Source organism: Oncorhynchus nerka, linkage group LG7 (genome assembly GCF_034236695.1).
Source record: "Oncorhynchus nerka isolate Pitt River linkage group LG7, Oner_Uvic_2.0, whole genome shotgun sequence".
Lineage (NCBI taxonomy): Eukaryota > Metazoa > Chordata > Actinopteri > Salmoniformes > Salmonidae > Oncorhynchus > Oncorhynchus nerka.
In genome coordinates, this window is record NC_088402.1 from 73,162,363 (window position 1) to 73,189,708 (window position 27,346).

At 43.2% G+C, this 27,346-nt stretch overlaps 2 protein-coding genes across 4 annotated transcripts in view; both read left to right on the plus strand.

Moving 5' to 3' along the window:
• Positions 1 to 7,419, plus strand: part of LOC115132631 (voltage-dependent L-type calcium channel subunit alpha-1D-like) — a 45,417-nt gene extending 37,998 nt beyond the window's left edge. The window contains exons 32-48 of the mRNA XM_065020801.1: positions 41 to 61; positions 247 to 432; positions 533 to 598; positions 684 to 775; positions 985 to 1,144; positions 1,331 to 1,458; positions 1,708 to 1,804; positions 2,199 to 2,301; positions 2,408 to 2,509; positions 2,765 to 2,889; positions 2,975 to 3,085; positions 3,800 to 4,094; positions 4,274 to 4,499; positions 4,600 to 4,898; positions 5,004 to 5,116; positions 5,241 to 5,618; positions 5,941 to 7,419. Coding sequence (XP_064876873.1) covers positions 41 to 61; positions 247 to 432; positions 533 to 598; positions 684 to 775; positions 985 to 1,144; positions 1,331 to 1,458; positions 1,708 to 1,804; positions 2,199 to 2,301; positions 2,408 to 2,509; positions 2,765 to 2,889; positions 2,975 to 3,085; positions 3,800 to 4,094; positions 4,274 to 4,499; positions 4,600 to 4,898; positions 5,004 to 5,116; positions 5,241 to 5,618; positions 5,941 to 6,147 — 2,709 coding nt within the window. The 3' untranslated portion in view covers positions 6,148 to 7,419. The remainder of the gene's footprint in view (positions 1 to 40; positions 62 to 246; positions 433 to 532; positions 599 to 683; positions 776 to 984; positions 1,145 to 1,330; positions 1,459 to 1,707; positions 1,805 to 2,198; positions 2,302 to 2,407; positions 2,510 to 2,764; positions 2,890 to 2,974; positions 3,086 to 3,799; positions 4,095 to 4,273; positions 4,500 to 4,599; positions 4,899 to 5,003; positions 5,117 to 5,240; positions 5,619 to 5,940) is intronic.
• Positions 7,420 to 12,529: 5,110 nt separating this feature from the next.
• LOC115132341 (synaptophysin-like) lies at positions 12,530 to 25,699 on the plus strand. Of its 3 annotated transcripts, XM_029664908.2 has the most exons (9): positions 14,194 to 14,259; positions 16,997 to 17,103; positions 17,244 to 17,280; positions 20,615 to 20,680; positions 21,011 to 21,135; positions 21,389 to 21,587; positions 23,386 to 23,577; positions 23,703 to 24,035; positions 24,221 to 25,699. In XM_029664908.2, the coding sequence occupies exons 5-8, from the start codon at positions 21,056 to 21,058 to the stop codon at positions 24,003 to 24,005; spliced, it is 774 nt and encodes a 257-aa protein (XP_029520768.1). In that variant the 5' UTR covers positions 14,194 to 14,259; positions 16,997 to 17,103; positions 17,244 to 17,280; positions 20,615 to 20,680; positions 21,011 to 21,055; the 3' UTR covers positions 24,006 to 24,035; positions 24,221 to 25,699. The 3 variants fall into 3 exon arrangements, with proteins under 3 accessions (XP_029520767.1, XP_029520768.1, XP_029520769.1); XM_029664909.2 differs by lacking the exon at positions 20,615 to 20,680; XM_029664907.2 differs by lacking the exons at positions 16,997 to 17,103; positions 17,244 to 17,280; positions 20,615 to 20,680 and adding an exon at positions 12,530 to 12,605.
• Positions 25,700 to 27,346: the final 1,647 nt, after the last annotated feature.

The following is a 27,346-nucleotide window of genomic DNA, read 5'->3' on the forward strand; positions in this document are numbered from 1 at the left end:
ATCTAATGTATATTTTTCTGTTTTTTTTTCTATTTCCAAGGGTGGAGATGAGGATGGAGAAGTAAGACCATGACAGGGACACAACTCTCTCCTCTCTTTCTTTATCTCACACCTTCTTCTCTCTCTTTCTGCCTCTCTTTTTCTCTCTGTCACTCTCTCTTTCAAAAAAAATATTTCCTTTAATCTCTCTCAATAAATTGTGTGAAAACAAGCTTCTGTTCCCCAAACCTCTGTGTTTCTGTCCAGGCCATTGAGGCCGCAGCCAAAGCCGCAGCTGTAGCTGTACCTGGAGCTCCACCCGGGGCCAAGAAGGAAAGCGGAAAAGTGTCCATCACATTCTTCCGTTTGTTCCGAGTCTTGCGATTGGTCAAGCTGCTCAGCAAAGGGGAGGGCATTCGAACCCTCCTCTGGGCTTTTGTCAAGTCCCTCCAGGTCAGTGCTATGCTCAGGCAGATGTCAAGACGAGACCGACAGACATGCACAGTGTTGATTTATATTTTGTAAATAAAATGTATGTTTCTACCTCTCACAGGCCTTGCCATATGTCGGTCTCCTTATTGCTATGATCTTCTTCATCTACGCTGTGATCGGCATGCAGGTGGGTCTCCCATGTATTGTATCCCCTTCAAAAGTATTTCAAATGCAGCTGGTGACAATATGGCCTATGCTCACACCTTTTGCAGACATTTGGAAAGATTGCTATAGATGACAACTCGCATATCAACAGGAACAACAACTTTCAGACCTTCTTCATGTCTGTCCTACTGCTCTTCAGGTGAGCTCTGCAGGAGAGAGAGAGAAATAGTAAATAGGTAGAAACTCAACCACCTTGTCCTTTTCACCCGTAGCTATCCACTCTTCGTTTCCCCTCTGTTCTCTTCTTTTCTCTTCTCTGCAGCCTCTCCTCTTCCCATTCTCTCCTCTCCTCTCCCTCCTGTGTCTTCTTTACGTCCCTCTGTCCTAATGTGTGTGCTGTTCCTGCAGGTGTGCAACCGGAGAACAGTGGCAGGAGATCATGTTGGCAGCGTTGCCAGGGAGACGCTGTGACCCCGAGTCAGACTTTGAGCCCGGGGAGGAGAGCATGTGCGGCAGCAACCTGGCCTACATCTACTTCATCAGCTTCTTCATGCTCTGCGCTTTCCTGGTGAGGGAGAGGGGAAGGGAGGGAGGAGGTGGTGTCAGAGGAAGGAGGGGAAATATGTATGTGAGAGGTCTCTGTTGCGAAAGATAAGTTTATCTCAATGAGACCAACCTGTATAAATAGGGGGAAAATAAAGAAATGTTGAAGCAGACCGGTTGTGATCAGTACACTCCGTGTTCCTCTTCTCAGATCATTAACTTGTTCATTGCTGTCATCATGGACAACTTTGAGTACCTGACCAGGGATTGGACCGTACTGGGTACTCATCACCTGGACGAGTTCAAACGAGTCTGGTCAGATTATGACCCAGAGGCCACGTAAGAGACGACTCTGTATCTCTTTTTTATTTATTTCAAATAATGTATTTTAATGTCAATGGTCTTAACAACCCAATTAAAAGAAAAAAGATACACATTCTCTTAAAATTTAAAGGAAAGGCATTAATAATTTCTTACATTTCTCTTCTCATCAACCCCTTTTCCCCATTTGGTCCTTTATTTGGTCCTCATTTCCAATGGCTCGTAGTGGAGCAGTGTACATTGTGCTGATTTCTTTCTCTGTTGCAGGGGTCGAATCAAACATATCGATGTGGTCACTATGCTGCGCAGGATCCAGCCACCCCTTGGTTTTGGCAAACTGTGCCCCCATCGTGTGGCCTGCAAGGTAGGGCAGATCATATTTTAATGTTAAAAGTTGCATAAATGAAAAAGTATAATAAACGTATTAGCTTGAATTATTTGTATAATTGAATGTTTGATATATGTCAGATAGTGTGCAGTGATAATGATATCCTTAAAATTACGTTTTATTCATCAAAGTCAGACTCTCACTTAATACAGTATATCAAGACAGGCTACATGTCCTACAGTCTCTCTGTACCCATACAAGCCTGTCTAATCTAGCGGATCAGTGGAATTTACTCCCTCAGTCTTGGCTGCCTTTCCTCCTCTTCCCCCTGCCAATCCAATTAAACCCTCCCTCTCTCTTCCTTCTCCACTTCCTCTCCCCTCCTCCCTTTCTACCACTCTTCCTCTCATCTGCTTGCTTGTCCTGTCAGAGGCTGGTTGCTATGAACGTGCCGCTGCACAGCGATGGGACAGTCACCTTCAACGCTACCCTGTTTGCGCTGGTCAGAACCTCACTCAAGATCAAGACTGACGGTCAGCCAGCACACACACAGTGTATCATTCACACATCATTATTTAGTGCAGTGGTGCTTGCAGCCTTTACTCCTGTGTTTTTAAAGGTCTTGTGTCTCTCCACAAGGGCCTGTTGACCAGGACAACGAGGAGCTCAGGGCCATCATTAAGAAGATATGGAAGCGCACTAAACCCAAGCTCCTTGAAGAGGTCATTCCACCCCCTAGAGGTAAAACCCAGGAGGTGCCTTTTTTAACCAACTAGACAGAGACTTATTACTGTATACTACCGTATAACCACACAGACCACTCTAATGGTAGTTTTAAAGTTACAGAAATACAGGTTTCTTTCTGTATCTCACTAGGATATTTGTCTGTGTTTTTTATCTTAGTCCTTCTCTATCACTTTCCCATTTGCCTCCTCCCTTTGTTTAAAATGATTTTTTCCCCATTCTCCTCCTCTGTGACGATTCTTCCTGACTTAGGGGAAGAGGTCACTTGTGGGAAGTTCTATGCCAGCTTCTTGATCCAGGACTACTTTAAGAAGTTCCGCAAGAGGAAGGAGCGGGAGAGGAAAAAGAAGGGAAAGGACAAGAAAGACTCTCTCCAGGTATACCAGTTACCTGTTTACACGTGTTGCTGTTTGGTGACTGTGTGTGTGTTTGTGTATCACACTTTTTGTGTGTGTGTGGCAGGCAGGGCTACGGTCACTGCAGGCACTTGCCCCAGAGTTGCATCTGGCCTTGGCAATGGAGGGAGAGGAGGAGGAGGGTATGGAGGGAGAGTTGGACGAAGAGTTTTTCAAAGTAAGTATCTCCTATTGACTGTCATTAGTGTATCAAAACAGTATGTACTGATTTTTTTTTCATTTCACCTTTATTTAACCAGGTAGGCCAGTTGAGAACAAGTTCTCATTTACAACTGCGACCTGGCCAAGATAAAGCAAAGCAGTGCAACACAAACAACATCACAGAGTTATACATGGAATAAACAAACTTACAGTCAATAACACAATAGAAAAAAGTTTATATACAGTGTGTGCAAATGGCATGAGGAGGTAAGGCAATAACTAGGCCATAGTAGCAAAGTAATTACAATTTAGCAAATTAACACCGGACACTGACAGCACTGATAGATGTGCAAGTAGAAATACTGGTGTGCAAGAAGAGCAAAAAAGTAAATAAAAAACAATATGGGGATGAGGTAGGTAGATTGGATGGTCTATTTACAGATGGGCTGTGTACAGCTGCAGCGATCGGTTAGCTGCTCAGATAGCTGATGTTTAAAGTTAGTGAGGGAGATATAAGTCTCCCACTTCAGTGATTTTTGCAATTCCAGTCATTGGCAGCAGAGAACTGGAAGGAAAGGCGGCCAAAATGATCTGTCTTTTCTATTTTGACATTGATCAAATATGCAAATATCACTTACAGTAGGTAAACATTAATGTTTCTATAGTATTTACAATAAACAGCAGTTGACTGTATATTAAAGCTGATCTCTCTGTTTTCCCCTTCCTTCAGAATGAAAATGTTTTTGAAGACCCAGGCACCTCTGCCACCAATACTTCCTCCACCACTCCCATACCAGGTGACATGGAGGAGTCCACCACCATCGTTTTCATGGAGCCCTTCGTCGAGCCCACTATATTCAGCGACGTGGTCACAGAACAACCATCAACAGCCAGTGAGAGATCAGAATCAGCTCTGTCATCCTTTGATGTGGTGGTTGAACAGCCAACGAGATCTGAGGCCCTCCTTCCTCCAGAAGAAGCACCAGCCCCATCCCCGCCCCACCCAGCCGCATCACCACCAAAAGATCCATCCCCTCCCCAACCAGCACCGAACCCATCCCCACCACAGGCCCCATCCCCTCCCCAACCAGCACCAGCCCCACCCCCACCACAGGCCCCATCCCCTCCCCAACCAGCACCAGCCCCACCCCCACCACAGGCCCCATCCCTCCCCAACCAGCACCATCCCCACCCCAACCAGCACCAGCCCCACCCCCACCACAGATTGCTTCTCCGCCACAAATGTTTGCCCAATCCCAACCTCAAATAGTGATAGCCCCACCAGAACCAGAGGCAGCTCAAATAGTGTTAGAGGCAGCCGCTGCCCCACCTCAACATGAGCTAGTGATAGAGGGAAGAGGAGGTGAAACTTATGCTGCACAGCAGGTGTACTACCAACAGTACCCAGTGGGCATGCTAACAAACAACGGGTAAGTGGGAAGGGGAGAGAGGCAGATCTACGTTAATGAAGCTTAGTTGAAGAGCGTGCATGTGTGCGTGCGTGCATAAGTGTTCCCTTTCCCTTCACAGGTATGCATATCAAGAGCAACCTGCAGCATCCCATATCCCACCAGAGTACATGCAGAGTCATGCTCCTAACTTCACCAATGGGAGTGTTGCAGGAGTACCCTACGGAAATGGAAATGGCATGAATGGAAATGGCTATAATGGCGCTATGAATGGTATGAATGGAGGTAGCGTGAGTGGCTACACCGGTAATGGTTACATAGGAAACGGCTACAATGGAAATGGCTACAATGGCAACGGCTACAATGGAAACGGATTGGAGCCGTATGTCCGGAGACGTGTTCTTCCTCCCACTCCTGCAGGTAATCATCACATGGTCTGTCTTTCTCCTCAACACCAGTAGAATCAGTAGAACTAGAAACACCCAGTGACCGTCTTAGTACATTTCCATGTATTTTCCCTTCCAGGTCGTAAGCCGCCCTCTTTTAACATCCAGTGTCTGCGGGCACAGCACAGCGCGGGTGACATCCCCATCCCTGGCACATATGAGAGTAACTCACCCCCATGCAGATCCAGACTGGTGAGAAACACACACATGCAAAAGAATAGTCAACAAATACTCACTGAATCAAAATTTTAATTTAATAATAGAAATCAAGATTTTAATCATTTTCCTCTTGGCGTTGTCATCCGTCGTCCTCCAGACCCTTGACTCCCGCCGCAGCAGTGTCTCCTCCATATCCTCGGCCTCCTGGGCCAACAATGGAGGAGGACCTGCAGGGTCAATGCCAGAAGCAGGGGTGTCAGCAACATCAGCAGCAGCCGCAAAGAGAGGGCGTCTGCTCTACGCCCCTCTGATGCTGGTGGATGAGGCCGGGGGCACCCAGCAGCTGTGGGGAGACAGGACCCAGGCCACCTCCAGCCTCCCTGCTATTGCAACTAGGCCCAGTGGCTGGTACCCTGGAGCCCCAACACTCCCCATGCACACGCCACAGAACAGGAGCTACACTAACGGCAGAGTGCCCTCCCAGATCAGCCAAAGACTCATAGAGAAAGGCAGTGCAAACAGCCTGGTGGAGTCGGTAAGTGATGAATAAAACAAAACGTCCAGCTAAAAGCCAGCTAAAAATCCCAAGGCTACATATTGTTTACCGGTAGGCTATACCTTATCTGCCTAATGGGGAGTGGAGGAGTCAAGTGCACTCCAAGCGTCAGTAATTTACCTGAAAATTTGCTTTGCTTTCCAAAAAAGTATATTTGCCTAAGTCGGTGATTATGAATATTCAATAAACACTTGTATGCTGTAGGTTGTTGGGATATGGAAATATATATGGAGAGAGAGAGACTGATAGAGAGAGAGAGATTTGTGTTCAGTGTTTCACTACTCTTCTTACTCTCCCACAGATCCTGATATCAGAAGGCTTGGGCCTCTATGCAAGAGACCCAAAGTTTGTGAACTTCGCCAAGCGGGAGATCGCTGACGCATGTAACATGACCATTGATGAGATGGAAAACGCAGCCACAGATCTGCTGACCCGTTCTACTGGACAGCCAATAGGACGCTTCGAGGAGGAGCTGGCAGATGAGATGAACTGTGTGATTTCCTACTGAGAGAGAGGAAACAGAGAGAGAGAGGGAGGGAGGGAGGGAGAGTAGGAGGGCAATGAGATAGAGCCTTACCTCTCCATCATCATGGGGGGGGGGGGTAAGAATGCTGTCGCAAGCTATTGATCTTAGGAAACGGTCTATATCTCTTTGATCATGCTATTTTTCTTTTCCAGATCTTCTCAGTTAATTTGGCTTTGTTGAAAGCATCAGTGTGTCTTGAACAAGAGTCTGAAAGAACCATTGTGAATTAGACAGCATATACAGTACAGAGCCCAACTATTGAGGTTTGGCCTCAATACTCTTTACACATTATTCTAATGTAAGAGTGTACTGTACTATAGCCTGCCGAACATGATTGCAATTCGTATTCTACTATGAAGTAGTTTATCGCTATTTTCAAAAGCGGCATTTTTGGATTGTATTTCCATTTTTGGTACTGTTCTAGAATTACTGTCACTTATACACCCAAATCATACAATAACCCTGCTAGGGTCATAAAAACATATTAAAAGCTGGCATAAATCAAAAAAACAAAAAAATGAAATACAGTACATGTCTATAGTTCAAGTGAGCTCCACTTGTAACCATAGATAATGAAAATGGGTTTATGTGTGTCATGTCAGTTGCCCAGTGAAGCATTAGCATAGCATTAACAGTAGACTTTTGAACCATGTCATGTCATATGAACCTTTCTAGCGCAGGGGTTTCGCTAGCGGAACACCTCGACAACATTCCGCTGAAGAGGCAGCTCACGAAATTCAAAAATATTTTTTTGAAATATGTAACTTTCACACATGAACAAGTCCAATACAGCAAATGAAAGATAAACATCTTGTTAATCTACCCATTGTTAATCTACCCATTGACTAATGATGATAAATACAATCCACCTGTGTGTAATCAAGTCTCCGTATAAATGCACCTGCACTGTGATAGTCTCAGAGGTCCAGTATCTCGGACCTGCCTGGTGTGTTCCTTGTTCTTCATGATGCTCACTGCGCTTTTAACGGACCTCTGAGACTATCACAGCGCAGGTGCATTTATACGGAGACTTGATTACACACAGGTGGATTGTATTTATCATCATTAGTCATTTTGGTCAACATTGGATCATTCAGAGATCCTCACTGAACTTCTGGAGAGAGTTTGCTGCACTGAAAGTAAAGGGGCTGAATAATTTTGCACGCCCAATTTTTCAGTTTTTGATTTGTTAAAAAAGTTTGAAATATCCAATAAATGTCGTTCCACTTCATGATTGTGTCCCACTTGTTGTTGATTCTTCACAAAAAAATACAGTTTTATATCTTTATGTTTGAAGCCTGAAATGTGGCAAAAGGTCGCAAAGTTCAAGGGGGCCGAATACTTTCGCAAGGCACTGTATGTAATCAATCATTAGGATGTTTTTAACATAAAACATAAATAATGTTCCAACCGGAGAATTCCTTTGTCTTCAGAAAAGCACTGGAACGAGAAGTAACTCTGTCGGGAGCGCGCGTCATGAGACCAAGGCACTCTGCCAGACCACTGACTCAGAGGTCTTATGAGCCCCTCCTTTATAGTAGAATCCTCAAACCAGTTTCTAAAGACGGTTGACATCTAGTGGAAGCCCTATGAAGTGCAACCTAATCCATATCTCAATGTGTATTTGGTAGGCCAAGCTTTGAAAAACTACAAACCTCAGATGTCCCACTTCCTGGTTGGATTTTTCTCAGATTTTCGCCTGCCATATGAGTTCTGTTATACTCACAGACATCATTCAAACAGTTTTAGAAACTTCAGAGTGTTTTCTATCCAATACTAATAATAATATGCATATATTAGCATCTGGGACAGAGTAGGAGGCAGTTCACTCTGGGCACGCTATTCATCCAAAAGTGAAAATGCTGCCCCCTATCCCAAAAAGTTTAAATCAACAGAAACCCCAAAGAAGATTCTCATGACAGTCATGTTAGTGGTTTCTCTCTAGGTTTCTTCCTAGGTTCCTGCCTTTCTAGGGAGTTTTTCCTAGCCACTGTGCTTCTACATCTGCATTGCTTGCTGTTTGGGGTTTTAGGCTGGGTTTCTGTATAGCACTTGGTGACAACTGCTGATGTTAAAGGGGCTTTATAAAATACATTTGATTGATTGATTGATTGATTTATCTCCCTCAGTGAGAAACTTTTAAATAGTATTTATGTACGTATATGGTTAACAGGAACGCAACTTGTAAATGTAATAATAACAAGATTTATTTTATTGTGACTGCTAACACTTTGAACTGTCAGGTATTTGTGTGTACAGTAATAAAGTGTAATGTACTTTTTCTCAAAGTTGTCATGTAGCTAGTTCATTTAGTAGCAGTAACAATAAGGCCGGAATTTAATAATGCAAATACTGGAGACATGGGCTTTTCATAAAGAACTGGCATAACTCTACATAATTATAGAGGGTGTAACATTTCATGATTTTAAGGAACATCATAAAATAAACACATGAATTGCATAATGACTCATTAGTGCCTTAACAGATGGAGAACATCTGTGTTTCCTTGGCCCACTCAGTTCCACATTTAGAAACTCCTCTTTAATTACCATGACACTTTGCTTAGTGGCTGATTTTCAGGTGTTTTTGTTTTCAGCAAAGAAGATAAATAAAGATGTATATGACTGGCCATATTTGACTGAGAAACATGGTAATGGTTAAAAAGCATACATCTTTTGTCAAATTAACCTCCAAGGGGACGGTTGAGCTAACGTGCGCTAATGTGAATAGCATGACGAACATTTCCCAGGACATAGACATGTCTTATATGGGCATAAATATGAACAATAATTTAATCTAACTGCACTGTCCAATTTACAGTAGCTATTACAGTAAAAAAAATAGCATGCTATTGTTTGAGGAAAGTGCACAACAAAAAACTTATCACGGCACTTGGTTTGATAGATTCACCTCTGAAGGTTAATAATGTACTTACATTCATTGCTCTGATTTGTCATCCTGAGGGTCCTAGAGATAAAATGTAGCATAGTTTTGTTTAATAAAATCCATTTTTATATTAAAATGTAGGAACTGGGTTCTACATTTGGAACCCCTGCTTTGTCAGATCTTTTAGCTAACCCTAACCCTTTTCCTAACCTTAACCTAATAATCCTAACTTGCTACACTCTAAAAATGAGGGCTTCAACAAGGGTTCTTCTAAGATCCTCAAAGTTCCTTGAAGAACCTTAGGGTTTTTGGCACTGAAAAATGCCCCCAAAACATTCTTCCAAGAACCCTATAGGAGATGGGATTCATTGAGGAACCTCTTTATTTCTTTGGGGTTCTTGCAGGAACCTAACTGCCCAACTGAAATATTTTTATTTGAATTTGAGAGGACAGCAGGTGCAGACACCTTACTGAAAAATGTAAAGATGTCCTCAATTTAAGGCAAGGTTTCTCCCTTTATGATCAAAATTGATATTGTTTTATGATGATAGGCCTACCATCTATCTTTTCATATTTGTCCAAATGGCTGTGTTTGGACACTCTCCCTTTAAAAATTTTAAAAAATTAAACAAAAAATGTACACAATTCAATGGATATGAATCAACAACGAGGTAAGAATATGTAAGATGTTAAAGGCTATAGTCGTATTGGGCGCAGATGACTGAACTGCTCACTTCTTTTTTTTGTGTCTGTATGCATGTATACAGACGAGGAGGCCCAGAAAAGTATGTGCAATTTGTATTGGTTTGTCTCATAATATTATGCAGATCACATGTATCACCTACAATTTATTTGAATGAATGGTGTCTTTAAAACCTTTTGACTCAGTCACAGTAGCCATCTTCCTCCTCCCTTACCTGTTCAATGAAGATCCCAGATGGCCTCTACATTATGGACAAGGTATGTATATGAAAACCGCTGTCAAGTGAACAGTGTTTTCATTCACATAATTTTTACCACAAAAAATAAGATATGAATACTGTTGTGTGCATGTTTTGTTAATTATATGTATATTTATATATTTGTTTTATTCACAGACTTCCCCCTCCCTACACCTGTTCAATCACCATGCACTGCTAAATCATTTTGGAATGTGAGACATGGGTTTACATCTAGACACTAATGATCTTGGAGCAGGGGGGAAAGGGCTCAGATTCTGGGGGTGTAGCCGCGGGGGTGTAGCCGCGGGGCTATAGCAGCGTGCCAGCGCATCTGGCTTAACATCCTTGGGTACCGGTCGGTGTTGTGGAAACGAAGTGGCCCGGGCCTTACTGAACCCCTCCCGGATGTCCTGGTATTCCACGGGAATGGCGGAGAGATCCGGGGCAATTTCCAAGTCCCCAGGAAGACATTCCGGGGCAGGCAGAGCTGATTTCAGGCAATGAGTGTGGCAGAACGGGTTCCAGCCTACAATGGCACCAATGCCACAGGAACCTGCAGAGACTCAAATAGGAGGAATTGGATCATCTCACTGTGGTTCCCCGACACTCATAGGTTGATGGGGGTGGTATGGTGGGTGACCCGGCCTATAGAACGCCCGTCCAGCGCTCTAACATTCATGGGAAAGGAGAGGGGTTGAGTGGGGATGCGCACCTCGAATGCCAGGGTAACGTCCATAAGACTCATATCGGCCCCCGAGTCGATGAGTATCTGGAGGGACTTGGACTGGTCACCCCACAGTAGGGTGGCATGGAGAGGGGGGGGCGAGTAGGGGGAGAAGCTAAATTGTCCTTAGGACCCACCAGTGTACTCATTCCTACCAATGAGTTAGGTCTCTTTAGGGGACAGGTAGACACATAATGACCGTGACTACTGCAATACAGACAAATCTAGGTGTTATGTCTGCGTACATGTTCAGCTGGAGATAGCCTAGCCCTGCCGAGCTGCATCGGCTCGGGAAGAGGTAAATCGGCAGTCTTCAGAGGATTTTGGAGAACCTCGGGTAAGCTCGGATCCTCTCGGGAACATATACACTGGGGACTTCCAGAGTCCATCAGATGCAAGGTGGGATCCTTGAGTGAGCAATTGGGACCGCAATCAGACCTCTTCTCCTTCCTACGATCCCGTAGCCGCCCATCGATCTGGATGGTCAAAGCGATGAGTGAGTTGAGATCCGTCGGTTGTTCCAGGGCTGCAAGCTCGTCCTTTACTTCCTCCGAATACTCTGTGCAGGAACGTGTCGAACAGCTCTTCCGGGTTCCAGGCACCACTGCTAGCATGCGGAATTCCACCGCATAGTCTGCCACACCGAGGGAGTCCTGCCGAAGCTGGAGTAACCTAGTAGGCCACCCACGGATTTGCTCCTGCAATGCGTCCAAAGCTAGGTTGTGACTTTCGGCCACGGCCTAGAACCCTTCCATCAGATGGCGAAGAAACTCCTCGTGCCTTCCAATGGTGGCTCCTTGGGAGGAGATGGCGTTGCGGAGCTGGTAAAAGTCCGCTGGGTCAATCATGGCCAGTTCGTACTATAGCGTTTCAGGTAAGATCCAAGTGCAGACTGCTGTTTATTACAGCAACAGAGGCAGGCAAACAACAGGTCAAGGCAGGCAGGGGTCGATAATCCAGAGTGATGGGGGCAGAGGTACAGGAAGGGAGGCAGGCTCAGGTCAGGCAGAGGTCGGTAATCCAGAGTAGGGACAACAGTACAGGACAGCGGGAAAAAAGAGACTGGGGAAAAGCCCAAGCTGGTTGACTTGACAAACAAGACAAACTGGCAACAGACAAACAGAGAACACAGGTATAAATACACAGGGGATAATTGGGAAGATGGGCGACACCTGGAGGGGGTGGAGACAATCACAAGGACAGATGAAACAGATCAGGGCATGACAGCCAGAGGATATACTGTGCCTATTGTACTTGGGGCTGGGAGTGTACCTCATGTTGGGTTTTATGTCTGCTTTGCCACTAAAATCATGACTAACACTGCCAACTAAAATATTGTGTTATTGTTGTTATTTTATGCTGATTAATAATAATAATTAACCCCAAAAGGTTATTTGTGGAGCCATTAATGGGGGTTCTTTGAAGAACTTATAGTGGTTCCCCCACCATTTCAATTTGAATAACCCCTACAGGATCCTCCAGGAACCTTCAACCTGAAGCCCTGAAGCTCAGAATAGTCTTGGTAGTGCAACTCGATTGCCTTTCCAATATCATGTAGAAATGCAAAACCTGCCTAGTGCCCACCTCCCAAAAAAACATACATTGGTGTCATCTCTCCGTTATCCCTTGTGGCAATCGCTGTAGTCTACTAGAATAAAGCAGCCATTTGATTGGCCAAGCTGTCGAAATCGTCATTACTGTATGTCCAATGATTTATCTAACGTCTCTACGCTCCAGATGATTTAGACGAGCTCGTGACGTAATACAGCTATTCCCATCTCTTTATCCTCGTCCCCCCGTGGGCTGTTCCGGATGTAACGCCTCCCTCCAGCCTACCGGCTGATCCTCTTATCGACAAGCAGGCAGCCAAGATGGATGTTGTGAACCAGGTAGGGCTCTGGGATGAAAATCACCAATACCAATGTTTTCATTTGATTTAGTTATCTGAAAAGCCATAATTTGGCACGCCTGCAGAATGCGCACTTTGACGCGGTAGAGTTTTAGGCAAAAAAATAATAGGACATCATTATGGTAGGGGCCACTGTAATTGTAAATCCGCGGACCGTTAGTTTGAAATACAGTGCTTTCAGTGGTCGACTCATGTGAACGAAGCACTGAGCTCAAAACACCGCAATACAGGCATGATTAGATTGCATGTGATTTAACCAATTTTACACCAGTAATTGACTGGCGCAGTGGAACGTTTGGCTAATAAATAGACCATGGTCCAAAAGTCCAAATAATTGATCAAGACACCCTACGCAACATACTTTCAACAGCATTTCAAATAACTCAGACAAATAGGCTTAACACATCCAGGGTATTAGTTGAGGTGAAAGCTATATGAATATATATTCCGTTTGAATTGTGGACACAGAAATGGATTGTTTAGTTGGAAAGACTATTTATATTTTTGAATAACTGCTATTGAACTAATAGAATCGTCTATTTAGAGGGGATTATTTTTTTCTCGCTTAGCCTATGTAGCCTATGTGGTGTGTGCAGAGTATATACCCGACTAGAGGGTGAAGTATAGCCTATTAAATGTGGAATGAGGATATTGTTGTTGTTGTTTTTACAAAAAAAGCAACAAAACAAGAGATGATGCTAAACAAATGTCTAACTCGTGAAAGAAAAAAGAAAGACAGGCTGATCTTGCATCAAAAAGAAGAAGCAGAGAGTACAAATCAAGAGAAAAAGCGACAGACCCTATTTAATCTATATCGCAATATCAGACGACGTCCGTCTCTTAGTCCTGTAGCGAGTTGTATTATAGGCCTATCAATTTACGAGGGGCGACAGACCGACTGGGAGTTAAAAGTAAGATATTGCGAGGTGAATCGATAGGCTAAAGACAGAATCGATAGGCTACAGGACACAGTTTATTTGAGGATGATCACAGAAAGATGCGACTGATGTGTTGCTTTCAACCGCACATAACAAGGCTTTACAAATTATAGCCTAAACTATAGGGCTAGCTATATCTACTATAGGGCCAACTACTATTGAGGTGACTCGAGATTTTCTTTCTGTATACATTTCTAGAGTGCTTGCTGTCTGTCGAGCTTTGGCGACAGCAAAAACAGTGGGATAAGCAGCTTTGTCTAATTCTATGCTGGCAAGTCTCTCTCTCTCAGTTCCCTCCCTCTCTCTCTGTCTCTCTCCCACTCTCGCTCTCGTCTCCACTAAACGATGTCAGTGCTTTGTCACACGGCCTGTCGCGCCCCAAGTCAAATAGTCCAATTACCGTACTAGCGAACAAATGGCAGCATGAAAAAAATTGATCGTATCACCGCCTTCTCCACCGCTCCTGAAAGATACATTTAAATTAACTGACAGGTGCAAACTGTGGAGTAACGACCGATAGGCTATGCTGACAATGCATATAGGCCTACACAGAACACCCTACAAACGTTCAAAAGATCATTCGCGACAAATTCATAAAGCAATGTTAATTGTTGATTTCTGTGTTGACAGTTGGTGGCCACCGGGCAGTTCACCATAATCAAACAGCCTTTGGGATTTATGAAAATCCTACAATGGGTAAGTTACTGTTTTCATACAATGTTTCATTATTTGGCTTGTGACTGAGTGTATGAGAGGCCATGGTGAGTGCGCGCCCTTATCCTTTCCGCGCGCATGAGTGGGTTCGGAAGACTATAGAATGTACTGGTATTGTATATCGCATGCGTAAAATCTAGATTACAAATGAGGTTGATGATATTAACCAATACACTTAAAAGCTATAAATGATAGGCCCATATATTATGCTATGGTTGGCCCTGTTTTGAGAATAGATTATGAATTTAAAGTGATGTTGGGCCCTTGTACTGTGTCAGAACATGTCCTTCTGTCACACAGAGGTCACAAAACTAGGTGAAGCTTTGTGCTCGTGACGACAAACAGGCAGCGCGAGGTGGCTGACACTACCCATTCTCCCACTCGCTGCTTCCTCTCGGTTACCACTGGTAGGCAGGGCTCATGAAAACTCGACGTTGTTTCAGTGATACAATGTTATTGTAAATCGATCATGGTAATTGTGATAAATCTCTGTTCAAACTATCCAGGTATTTATGTGTCCTCTCCTGTGAAGTTTGTTGTAGGCCTACCTGATCCACCAGATAATTAACTCACGTCACTTTAGCCTTTCGCTCTGTAATCTAATCTGGAGTATTTTGTGACCACCTCAAGCATTTGGGTGTAGTTACTTCTTTATGTGTTGTGTAGTTGCGCCCTTATAGGGCTAATCATTTTCGCACTTATTTATGTGTTGTGTAGTTGCTCCCTCCTAGGGCTAAACATTTTCGCTATAATTTAATGTTTTAGAAGTGGCACATAACGATTTAATAGGCCTACGCTGAATTTAAACCTTGGTAGTAGTAGTAATGGCCATTGACGTTGCTGCAACGTCACCTGAAAAAGGCGCTGTCCACTTTCAGGGGTTCTGAAACGTTAAAATCGCGGGGTTCCAATTGATCGCTGTCCATGGTGCTGAATCGGAATCACCGCTATTTGTTTGTTTGTTTACCTTTACAATTCTTCATGTCGCCTCAATGCTCTATTTGTTGTATTGTGCTGTAGCATGACAATCGTTGATTGGCAATTCATGATGAATCTGTGATAAAGCATTCCACACATTCATGTCACAAAATGTACTTCATACATCCACATCATGGTTTCTACATGCTTTATGTTCTCTTTATTCAGTAACACTCGAGGCACAGTGTGACCCCTCTTCCAACTTGTTTTGTGCCAGGGGCTAGATGTATTCTTCTATGTAGATAGGCTCTCTCAATTGTACAAAGAGGACTCTGGCTGCATTTACACAGTCAGCCCAATTCTGATTTGCGTTTCACTAAATAGTATTTGACCAATCAGATCAGCTCTGAAAAAGATCTGATGTGAAATACCAATTAGTGGCAAAAATATCAGGATTCAGCTACCTGTGTAAATGTAGCCTCTGACTCACTGAGTCCAGCATGATCATGTTAAGCAGAAATTATGAGCTGTAATAATTTGGACAAAATATGAATGTACTGTGTACTACGTATGTAACTTGTCATTAGGAACACCTCTCAGCCACATCATTACCACTTCTTTCTCATCTATTTGTCATCACATATTTGTGATAGCATCAGAACTAGCACACACATGCCCACTCATATACACACACACACACACACACACACACACACACGATACATAGTCATTACTCACCACTGACTCACCACTCTCACTCAACATAACAAATCAATGTACAGTATGTGCTCATTGAGGAAGTTAAAGTAATGAAATCTCTTCCTCCCATGTTCCATTTGGACTCACTTTGCTAGAATGCCATGATGATTGGCTGATTGAAAGAATAGGATTCATTTATGAGAAGACACATAGACCTACATACAAAAATCAACATCAGGATTTAAATAAAAGATCCCCAAACAAATGTTCTACTCTAAATCACAGCAGGTAAGAGTAACACAGGGTAGCAGAGACTGAGAGGACAGTTCTGACAGCATGACCTTGTCTGTAGTCCTTCCCCGGAGCACTGCTAGTGCTTGAACATCACATTGTTACTTCTCTGGGTCACATGGTTAACAAACCTCCATGCCTGAAGCAGCACACGGGGAGGAGGCCAGAGCTCAGGAATCATAAGTTATAAAGGCCTGCATCTGCATGTTTCTACATCTGGGTCGAGGTGAGCCTAAAGGAGTTAATCCCCTGGCCTAAACAGATCCATTAGTAACTCTAAATCCGCATTTAGCATTTATACATTCACATATCAATACTCATCTTTTACTCCATTTACACATCCCTACTGACCTCTCATTCAGCATTCCTGCTCTCCAATATACACGTATGTTTTTCTGTCAACGTGTGTATGTAGTGTACACACAGGAGGGACGCTGACACAGACATTTTGGCTAACTATATTTGTTGCGATGTTTCAGAATGCAAGCCTTCTATGTTTTGGTTAACCACTGTGTCTACCATAACAACATCCTGCCCCGGGTTACGCTTGGGAACTAGGTTATTTTTGTCTTACCTTGGGATTTACAGTTAAATGCTCTGTTACAGTTTACATATTTGCTTTACTGATTCACTCAGTGCACTGTTGTGCTGTAAGAACAGTTTTCATACTGTGTGGTCAATACAGTAGAGATCTGTGATAATCTGGCCCAGTGTTCTATAAGTGGTTCCTGGTGTTGTTGATCATCAAAGCTGCTGATTGTAGGATATGGTAAAGAGTTTACATGTTAAACCTTTGCAAACTCATTGCCAGGGCTCTCTGCCCACTCGTCTGCCCCTGGCTTAGAGGAGATGTGATTGGTTGAAGCTGTCACACTTTGGATTCCTGCCAAACTCAAACTCAGAGACAGAAAGATGCTGGTGAGCATACATACAGTATTTACATTGTGATGGCTAGACTTGTGGTCCGACAACATCCATTTATGCTTGTGTATCAATCAATGTATTAAGTTCAATTATTAATTTGCTTGAGTTAATTTTGGAATACCTGTGGTTTTCAGTCTTGCCAGACTTTGCTATAAAATCGGCGATAAGCAGGTATTTATAAATGCAGCTGCTTCTAACTCAGAGAGTGTGTGTGAGTGTGTGTGTGTATTTGTGCCTGCTTGAACAGAGGTAGTGTGACAGTGCAATTATGTGAGAGACTGCAACACTTACCATGTTAGTAGAAATAGAATAAACAGAACGGGCATCCCCATTCAAGTCAATGATGGCATAATGGGTGGACTGGCGACCTTTGCGAGTGTACCCATAGGATCAAAGCAGGGAGTAAGTGTACCCATCAATATGTGCTGTGATTTGTTGATTGAACTCAACTCACATGACAATTTTTTTTATTCCATTGCATGAGCCACATCAGTTAACATCCTTTGAAAACATTACCATGGAAATTATTGCATCACAATACCAGGCAGCCATTGCGAGTATACCCATGAGTTTATAAGTCAAATTGGCAGGGTTAGAAGTTCCAAGCCCGTTTTATTCATTCTATTTCTATGAGTGGGAACCCCCACCCACCCCCCTCTATGCTCATTGTATGTTGCCCATAGCATTACCATAGTATCTGACAATGTGTGTGAAGCCATGTATTTTCTTAACTAGCCAGCCTGTCTCCATTTGTCTTTCTTCAACATATTCCCATTCATTCCTTTGCGCTTACTCCAACCTTCCTTTTTTTACCGCAACCTCTTGTTAGGGAGACCATAGTCATATACCTCAACCTCTTGTTAGGGAGACCATAGTCATATACCTCAACCTCTTGTTAGGGAGACCATAGTCATATACCTCAACCTCTTGTTAGGGAGACCATGGTCATATACCTCAACCTCTTGTTAGGGAGACCATAGTCATATACCTCAACCTCTTGTTAGGGAGACCATGGTCATATACCTCAACCTCTTGTTAGGGAGACCATGGTCATATACCTCAACCTCTTGTTAGGGAGACCATAGTCATATACCTCAACCTCTCGTTAGGGAGACCATGGTCATATACCTCAACCTCTTGTTAGGGAGACCATAGTCATATACCTCAACCTCTTGTTAGGGAGACCATGGTCATATATCTCAACCTCTTGTTAGGGAGACCATAGTCATATACCTCAACCTCTTGTTAGGGAGACCATGGTCATATACCTCAACCTCTTGTTAGGGAGACCATGGTCATATACCTCAACCTCTTGTTAGGGAGACCATAGTCATATACCTCAACCTCTTGTTAGGGAGACCATGGTCATATACCTCAACCTCTTGTTAGGGAGACCATGGTCATATACCTCAACCTCTTGTTAGGGAGACCATAGTCATATACCTCAACCTCTTGTTAGGGAGACCATAGTCATATACCTCAACCTCTTGTTAGGGAGACCGTAGTCATATACCTCAACCTCTTGTTAGGGAGACCATAGTCATATACCTCAACCTCTTGTTAGGGAGACCATAGTCATATACCTCAACCTCTTGTTAGGGAGACCATAGTCATATACCTCAACCTCTTGTTAGGGAGACCATAGTCATATACCTCAACCTCTTGTTAGGGAGACCATAGTCATATACCTCAACCTCTTGTTAGGGAGACCATAGTCATATACCTCAACCTCTTGTTAGGGAGACCATAGTCATATACCTCAACCTCTTGTTAGGGAGACCATAGTCATATACCTCAACCTCTTGTTAGGGAGACCATAGTCATATACCTCAACCTCTTGTTAGGGAGACCATAGTCATATACCTCAACCTCTTGTTAGGGAGACCATAGTCATATACCTCAACCTCTTGTTAGGGAGACCATAGTCATATACCTCAACCTCTTGTTAGGGAGACCATAGTCATATACCTCAACCACTTGTTAGAGAGACCATAGTCATATACCTCAACCTCTTGTTAGGGAGACCATAGTCATATACCTCAACCTCTTGTTAGGGAGACCATAGTCATATACCTCAACCTCTTGTTAGGGAGACCATAGTCATATACCTCAACCACTTGTTAGAGAGACCATAGTCATATACCTCAACCTCTTGTTAGGGATACCATAGTCATATACCTCAACCTCTTGTTAGGGAGACCGTAGTCATATACCTCAACCTCTTGTTAGGGAGACCATAGTCATATACCTCAAACTCTTGTTAGGGAGACCGTAGTCATATACCTCAACCTCTTGTTAGGGAGACCATAGTCATATACCTCAACCTCTTGTTAGGGAGACCATAGTCATATACCTCAAACTCTTGTTAGGGAGACCATAGTCATATACCTCAACCTCTTGTTAGGGAGACCATAGTCATATACCTCAAACTCTTGCACTAAGAGCGTGTTAATGAATGTTGCAAATCAGTGAAAACAGACACAGCATTTTTATGAACCAGAAAAAGGATTATATTTTATGTTACTGTGCATGCCAGACTACCTAAGTGAGAGCTAAAATCTTACAAGAGGATAATTTGGCATACGTTGTGGACTATCCACGTTGGAGGGTGTGGGAGAGTTAACTAGCCTGGTGCCAGATCTGTATGTTCTTCAACTCATCTGACTATGATAACGACCGAACACGGCAAAGAGTATTTAGCTAGAGTACAAACAGATATGATTCTTCCATGTCAGAGATGATTCCATGTTCTGTTTTGTTGTCCTCCTCCTTCCATCTTTCATGCATGCTTATATCCAATCTGTTGAGCTTTTCATTATCACCCTCCCCCCTCACATTCCTCCCCAATCATTATTAAAACCTGTTAATAAGGAGATGGGGTGGAGGTGGGCTGTGTTGGCACGCTAAAGAGTAATGAGACAAGGGAATAAGTTACGTGTTTGTGTATGTGTGTTTCCGTGTGTGTGTGTGTGTGTGTGTCAGTGTGAGTGTACCGTTGCACAAGCGTGAGCGTGCATGTGTGTGTGTGCATGTGTCCGTGCGTGAGGGTGTGTGTACAATAGCCCTGTGCAGCGTCCTTTAGTGACAGATGGTGGAGGACCTCAGTCAGATTAATAGACAGATTTTCCATTCAATGGGATCTGGCCTGCAGGGAAGGGAGAGTGTGGTAAAAATAGGCTGACTGTATAACCTCCTATGTCAGTGTGTGTGAGTGTATGTATCTGCATGCTTGTGTGTACGACAGTAGGTTAGCGTTCAGGTACACAAGCGCTGGTTTACATTACTGTACACCCCCCTGTAGAACTGTAGTACTGTAGCCTGGGCCGTAGAGAATAACTTATTTAGTAAAACAGATATATCAACCAAACATGTTGTTTTACATTTCTTGTATTTTCTTTATACAAAAGCGCACAACTTTAGGTGTCGGAGTAACCATGGCAACAGGTGTAGCGCTGTAACCTGGCAATATAGCTGCATTGATTTGCCGTTTGTGTGGCTTTGTCAGCAGCCTGCAGTGTTTGGAGGAACATTGGAGTGCAGGAGACACAGCAGATGGTGAAACCAGTGTCAGGTCTTTCAGCAACAGTATACCTTCATTGGGGTTTTCCATTATACTGCATGGGCTTTCCTTTGGTTCACATAAACACCTATTTCAGACCAAACTAGAGTTATGCCAATTCCTTGACAGAGCACCATCTTTGTGAAGAAATCCTCCCAAAATAAGGGCCATTTAATAGATGTATTATGCTTCTCCCTACATGTCTCGCTGTCTGGGTCATATTCTTTCTCCATTCCTTTGATCTCACTACTCTATTTTCCCTCCCCTTCCCTTTCACTTCCCTTTTACTTCCACTTGCTGTCTATAATTCTCCTCTTCTCATCCTCCCTCTGTGTCTTTCAGATCTTTGCCATCTTTGCTTTCTCGACATGCGGCAGCTACTCTGGCATGTTCAAGATGAGTGTGGAGTGTAAAAACCGGTCAGAGAGTGACCTGAGTATTGAGGTGGAGTTTGAGTATCCATTCAGGTATGTGTGTATGCCTATTCAGTCACACGTAGCCCCCTGAACCCGCACAAATATGGTCCGTCTGTAATTTCTACAGTACCACTGGGCTGCAAATGTCAGTGGTGGAACATTAATCTGTAAACTATATTAACCTCGTTTGACGTTTCTCTCTTTCTATTTCTCTCTCTCTCCCCCCTCCTCTCTCTGTCTTTCTCTCCCTCTCCATCTCCCCCTTTCTCACTGTCTCCCATCTTCTGTCGCTTGTCCTTCCCAGGCTACATCAGGTGTACTTCGATGCCCCAACCTGTAAAGGGGGAAACCCTGAGCGTCTGTTCCTGATCGGAGACTACTCCTCCTCAGCTGGGTTCTTTGTCACCGTCGGTGTCTTCTCCTTCCTCTACTCCATGGCAGCCCTTTCTGTGTATGTTTTCATTCTGGAGAAATACCGTGAAGGCTGCAAGGGAGCCCAGATTGTGAGTTTGTCTTTCTCAATTCTTGTTTCTAGTAGGCCTACACTATTCCATACCATATTCCACAACCTCTGCTACTATTACTAATATCATAGTAATGATGATGATGATGAACGTGAGATTGATTATGTTTCGGATGAGGACTTTCTAGCTTGATCATGATGATGCTTCTGATAATAACTTTGAAATTGATTATGATGATGAGCATGTCCAGTGCCTTCGGAAAGTATTAAGACCCCTTGACTTTTTCTACATTTTGTTATGTTACAGCCTTGTTCTAAAATTGATATAAAAATGTTAAAAAACTCAGCAATCTACACATAATACCCCATAATGACAAAGCAAAAACAGGTTTAGACATTTTTGAAAATGTATTACAAATCAAAAACAGAAATACCTTATTTACATAATGTAAGTATTCAGACCCTTTGCTATGAGACTCGAAATTGAGCTCAAGTCACCCCGTTTCCATTGATCATCCTTGAGATGTTTCTACAACTTGATTGGAGTCCACATGTGGTAAATTCAATTGATTGGACATGATTTGGAAAGGCACACACCTGTCTATATAAAGGTCCCACAGTTGACAAAATGCATGTCAGAGAAAAAGCAAGCCATGAGGTTGAAGGAATTGTCCGAAAGGATTGTGTCGAGGCACAGATCTGGGGAAAGGTAACAAAACATTTCTGCAGCATTGAAGTTCCCCAAGAACACAGTGGCCTCCATCATTCTTAAATGGAAGAAGTTTGGAACCACCAAGACTCTTCCTAGAGCTGGCCGCCCAGCCAAACTGAGCAATCGGGCGTGAAAGGCCTTGGTCAGGGCGGTGACCAAGAACCCGATGGTCACTCTGACATAGCTCCAGAGTTCCTCTGTGAAGATTGGAGAACCTTCCAGAAGGACATTCATCTCTGCAGCACTCCACCAATGAGACCTTTATGGTAGAGTGGCCAGACGGAAGCCACTCCTCAGTAAAAGGCACATGACATCCCGCTTGGAGCCAAAAGGCACCTAAATACTCTCAGACCATGAGAAACAATATTCTGTGGTCTGATGAAACCAAGATTGAACTCTTTGGCCTGAATGCCAAGTCAGGAAAAAACCTGGCATAATCCCTATGGTGAAGCATGGTGCTGGCAGCATCATGCTGTGGGGATATTTTTCAGCGGCAGGGATACTAGTCAGGATCGAGGCAAAGATGAACGAAGTAAAGTACAGAAAGATCCTTGATGAAAACCTGCTCCAGAGCGCTCAGGACCTTAGACTGGGGCAAAGATTCACCTTCCAACAGGACAATGACCCTAAGCACACAGCCAAGACAACACAGGAGTGGCTTCAGGACAAGTCTCTGAAGGACTTTGAGTGGCCCAGCCAGAGCCCGGACTTGAACCCGATCGACGATCTCTGGAGAGAACTGAAAATAGGTGTGCAGCAACGCTCCCCATCCAACCTGACAGAGCTTGAGAGGATCTGCAGAGAAGAATGGAAGAAACTCCTCAAATACAGGTGTGCCAAGCTTGTAGCGTTATACCCAAGAAGACTTGGGGCTGCAATCGCTGCCAAAGGTGATTCAACAAAGTACTGAATACTTCTGTAAATGTGATATTTTTTATTTGTCTAAAAACCCATTTTTGCTTTGTCATTATGGGGTATTGTGTGTAGATAGATGAGGGAAAAAAACTATTTAATACATTTTAGAATAAGGCTGTAACCTAACAAAATGTGGTTAAAAGTCAAGGGGTTTGAATACTTTACGAAGGTACTGTAATTTGCTAATGCTTTATAATGTGATTATCCTCAGGACTTTGTTGTGACCTGTGTGTTCACCTTCTTCTGGCTGGTGGCTTCTTCTGCCTGGGCTAAGGGTCTGTCGGATGTGAAGGCATCCACCGACCCAGACAAGGTTCTCTTACTGATCGAGGCCTGCGACGAACCGGAGAACCGCTGCCGTGAAGTCCATGACCCTGTCGTCTCTGGTCTCAACACATCTGTGGTACGGAATTCAATTGTAACGTTGTGATTTGTAAAAGGGCATGGACTACTGAGGAAAATCCTGTACTACAAGATATGGACCCCCTTCTTTTTCTTCTTCGTCCTTTTCTTCCATTCACCCCCTAGGCATTTGGCTTCCTGAACCTGATCCTGTGGGGAGGGAACCTGTGGTTCGTGTTCAAGGAGACTGGCTGGCTGGCAGCTTTTGGAGGCACATATGCACCTTCCCAGGAGAAAGCGCCTGCCCCAGAGTCCTTCGGCCAGGACGGCTATGGGCAGGAGGGCTATGCACAGCAGGGGGATGCCTATACCGGCACCCAGGGAGGCTACCAGCCCGACTATGGCCAGGGCGGCTACACTGAGGGAGGTGGAGACTATCAGCAGGGGGGATACGAACAGCAGACCACCCCTTACGCCAATCAGATGTGAGCTGGTCCACCCTATGGCAGCTGGAAGCTGGTGAGTGTCAGTGCATATGATGGAGCAATCCTGAGAATACTGATCAATGACTGTGAGAAATACTGCATTACTCTTCCAAAGGGAAATACAGACTGTGTCTTTATGACATCTTCATAATCTTTAGATATGCATTAGTTGTAATATTTCTCTCTCTCTCCCCCCCCCACCCCCCACCCCACCCCCAGGGGCCACCATGTGATTTAGGAGTGTGGTGCCTGACCACCACCCACAATTCCACACTCCTCTGTTTGTCTGTTTGTGCATTTGTGAGTTGACAAGAGGAGGGAGGGAGGCAGGCAGCGAGGGATGGAGGAAGGTGGGCACTTGGAAGGGGAAGTTATCAACACCGTGTCCCTTGGGAGAGGGTTATTTTGTTGAGGGGGAAATGGGTCCTTACTGTAACATGCTGTTTATTCTCGTGATGTATTTAACTGTGGAAGACAACAGGGGATTCATTGACAGTTTGATCGCACAAGGACAAACTGGAATACAAAACCAAAACATGAACATCAATCTTTTAAAGGAATAACACTTAAATGAAGGACAATAATGGTAGTAATATTTAACGTGGGAGAATGTATTTGTCTGTGCTATGTAAATATCAACATATTCATATAGAAATATATGTACACAGTTGAATAATTGTGCACTCCATATTAGTTGTTATACAACGAATGTAGAGAACAGAGTTATTCAGTTGTATTTACTTCAGTTCTGTTTAGGAGCTCACATAGTTCAACCCTCGTTGTTTTTTAATATTTATGTTTTGTGTTTATTTTATTTCTCCATGTGTGTTTCTCTACATTTTCAGTTTATTTAGTTTCAGAATAGTTATTTTCTCATTGTGCTTTTTTATTTGTTCAACATTACTGAATGAGTTTAACGGGATAGAGTAGAGAAGATGTGATGGAGAGATGTGATGGGTGAAGACAAAAAAAGAAAGCAAAAAGAATGACGAATTCAGAGAGAGAGTAGAGAAGAATGAGAGAGGTGTTAGCAGTGATTCATGTATTCATTACAACTTGTATTCATTGTCTTTTATATTTTTCCATTGAAATATTACTCAAGGATTTAGCTATGTTTGTTGAGAAAAGCTGAAATGCAAAAAGGAGAAAATGCATCTAGGATAATGAAAAAGTAGTTAGCATGGTACGAATTGGTATTCTGCTAATACTATGCTGTTCCTAAAAACTGCTGTATATACTATGCTATCAACACTTTTAGTTAAAGATGATTTGAGGTTGTGAAGTCAACTGATGTTAAGGGGATCATTATTTTTTATGTAGTTCAGAACTTGGCGTCAGATAGATTGGGCCCAGAACCTTGTCATGTTTCCATCGACTATTTATCTAGTCTAGAGATGAGTCATAAAACAGAATAAGTAATCATGTTTATTCACAATTTATTTTGGTCATCTGATCAAAACGCATTCATATATTTTCATAGAACTAAATCAGTATGGCACAATGTGTCATTTTCAAGACCATATACAAGCCATAGAAAATAAGTATTTTTACATATTAATGTATCTTGTTTCCATTTACATAAAATATCCTGCATCCCTGATCCCCCCCACACCCACACATTCACTCTCAAAAGCAGGTTTTTGCATGTGTCTGACTCCTGGAGTTAAAGTACCCTGGAACCAAATTGAGAGGGGGTGCAAGTGGCAAACAAGTGTTACAGTAATAGTATGTTTGGCTCATCATAAGGTCACAGCATAGTGCAGCTCTGCTATATTTTACACAAAGTACAGGGACTACACATGTTGCAATGGTCACTCTTTTCAAGGTCATGTAGAAAGGCTGACCTGCCATACTGCCAATCCTCTCTTTGGATAGAAGAAAAACTGTATTGCCAAATGGAAACAGGACAGAGGTGTCTTGATCGATAGATTTTGCTTCCACAGTTATCACAATTAAATTGTTTTTCATCCATGTTATTCCATTATGCAGTTTTGGATCCATACGTTTATTTTTTTACCAGTCGGTGTAGAGGCACCTCACTTTCTCTCCCTTCTCCTGTGTTCTCTCCCTTCCCATCTCTTTCTATCACTTTCTCTCCCTTCTCCTGTGTTCTCTCTCTTTCTCTCCCTTCTCCTGTGTTCTCTCTCTTTCCATCTTTCTCTTTCTCTCCCTTCTCCTGTGTTCTCTTTCTATCTCTTTCTCTCCCTTCCCATCTCTTTCTATCTCTTTCTCTCCCTTCTCCTGTGTTCTCTCTCTTTCTATGTCTTTCTCTCCCTTACCATCTATTCCTCTCCCTTCTCCTGTGTTCTCTCTTTCTATCTCTTTCTCTCCCTTCTCCTGTGTTCTCTCTCTTTCTCTCTTTCTCTCCCTTCTCCTGTGTTCTCTCTTTCTAGCACTTTCTCTCCCTTCCCACCTCTTTCTATCTCTTTCTCTCCCTTCTCCTGTGTTCTCTCTCTTTCTCTCCCTTCTCCTGTGTTCTCTCTTTCTAGCACTTTCTCTCCCTTCCCATCTCTTTCTATCTCTTTCTCTCCCTTCTCCTGTGTTCTCTCTCTTTCTATCTCTTTCTCTCCCTTCTCCTGTGTTCTCTCTTTCTAGCACTTTCTCTCCCTTCCCACCTCTTTCTATCTCTTTCTCTCCCTTCTCCTGTGTTCTCTCTCTTTCTCTCCCTTCTCCTGTGTTCTCTCTTTCTAGCACTTTCTCTCCCTTCCCATCTCTTTCTATCTCTTTATCTCCCTTCTCCTGTGTTCTCTCTCTTTCCATCTCTTTCTCGTAGCTCTTATAAATATGCTCAATGCAATATGTATAGTCTGTCGTTAGTGGTGAATGATGTCTTGTGATACTCTCTACGCCTTTGGACAGTTGTGTTTATTGTTTATGATGTATTCTTATTACAATTCAGAGAAAAAAATATCCAAGATTCTCCAGAATTCTATTGTATTCTTATTTTATGGAATCCCTGTGAAACAAAATCAAATAAACTTGACATTCTGTTGAAGGTTAAATGTTTTGTCTAATTCTCTAACCTTGTAGATCATATGTATTGTTCATGCTGTACTATTTACTGATTGATGTTCAGTAGCATGGGGAGGTCCCTGGGGGGTTCAATGTCTGAGGGTATAAGGTATGCCTACTACTAGGCTATGTCATGACGTTGGCCTGATGGGGGAGGTTTATGACCCCTATAAATACCTTTCCCCTTTTTCCTCTCTCTACTCTACCGATGTGACTATTGAAAATCCCTTTGTTAACATGGAGAGTCTAGTAACATCAATAGGTGGGAAACTGAACAATATTTCGGTTATCCAACCAGTTGAATATATGCGTTGGTACTTAATGAATATGATG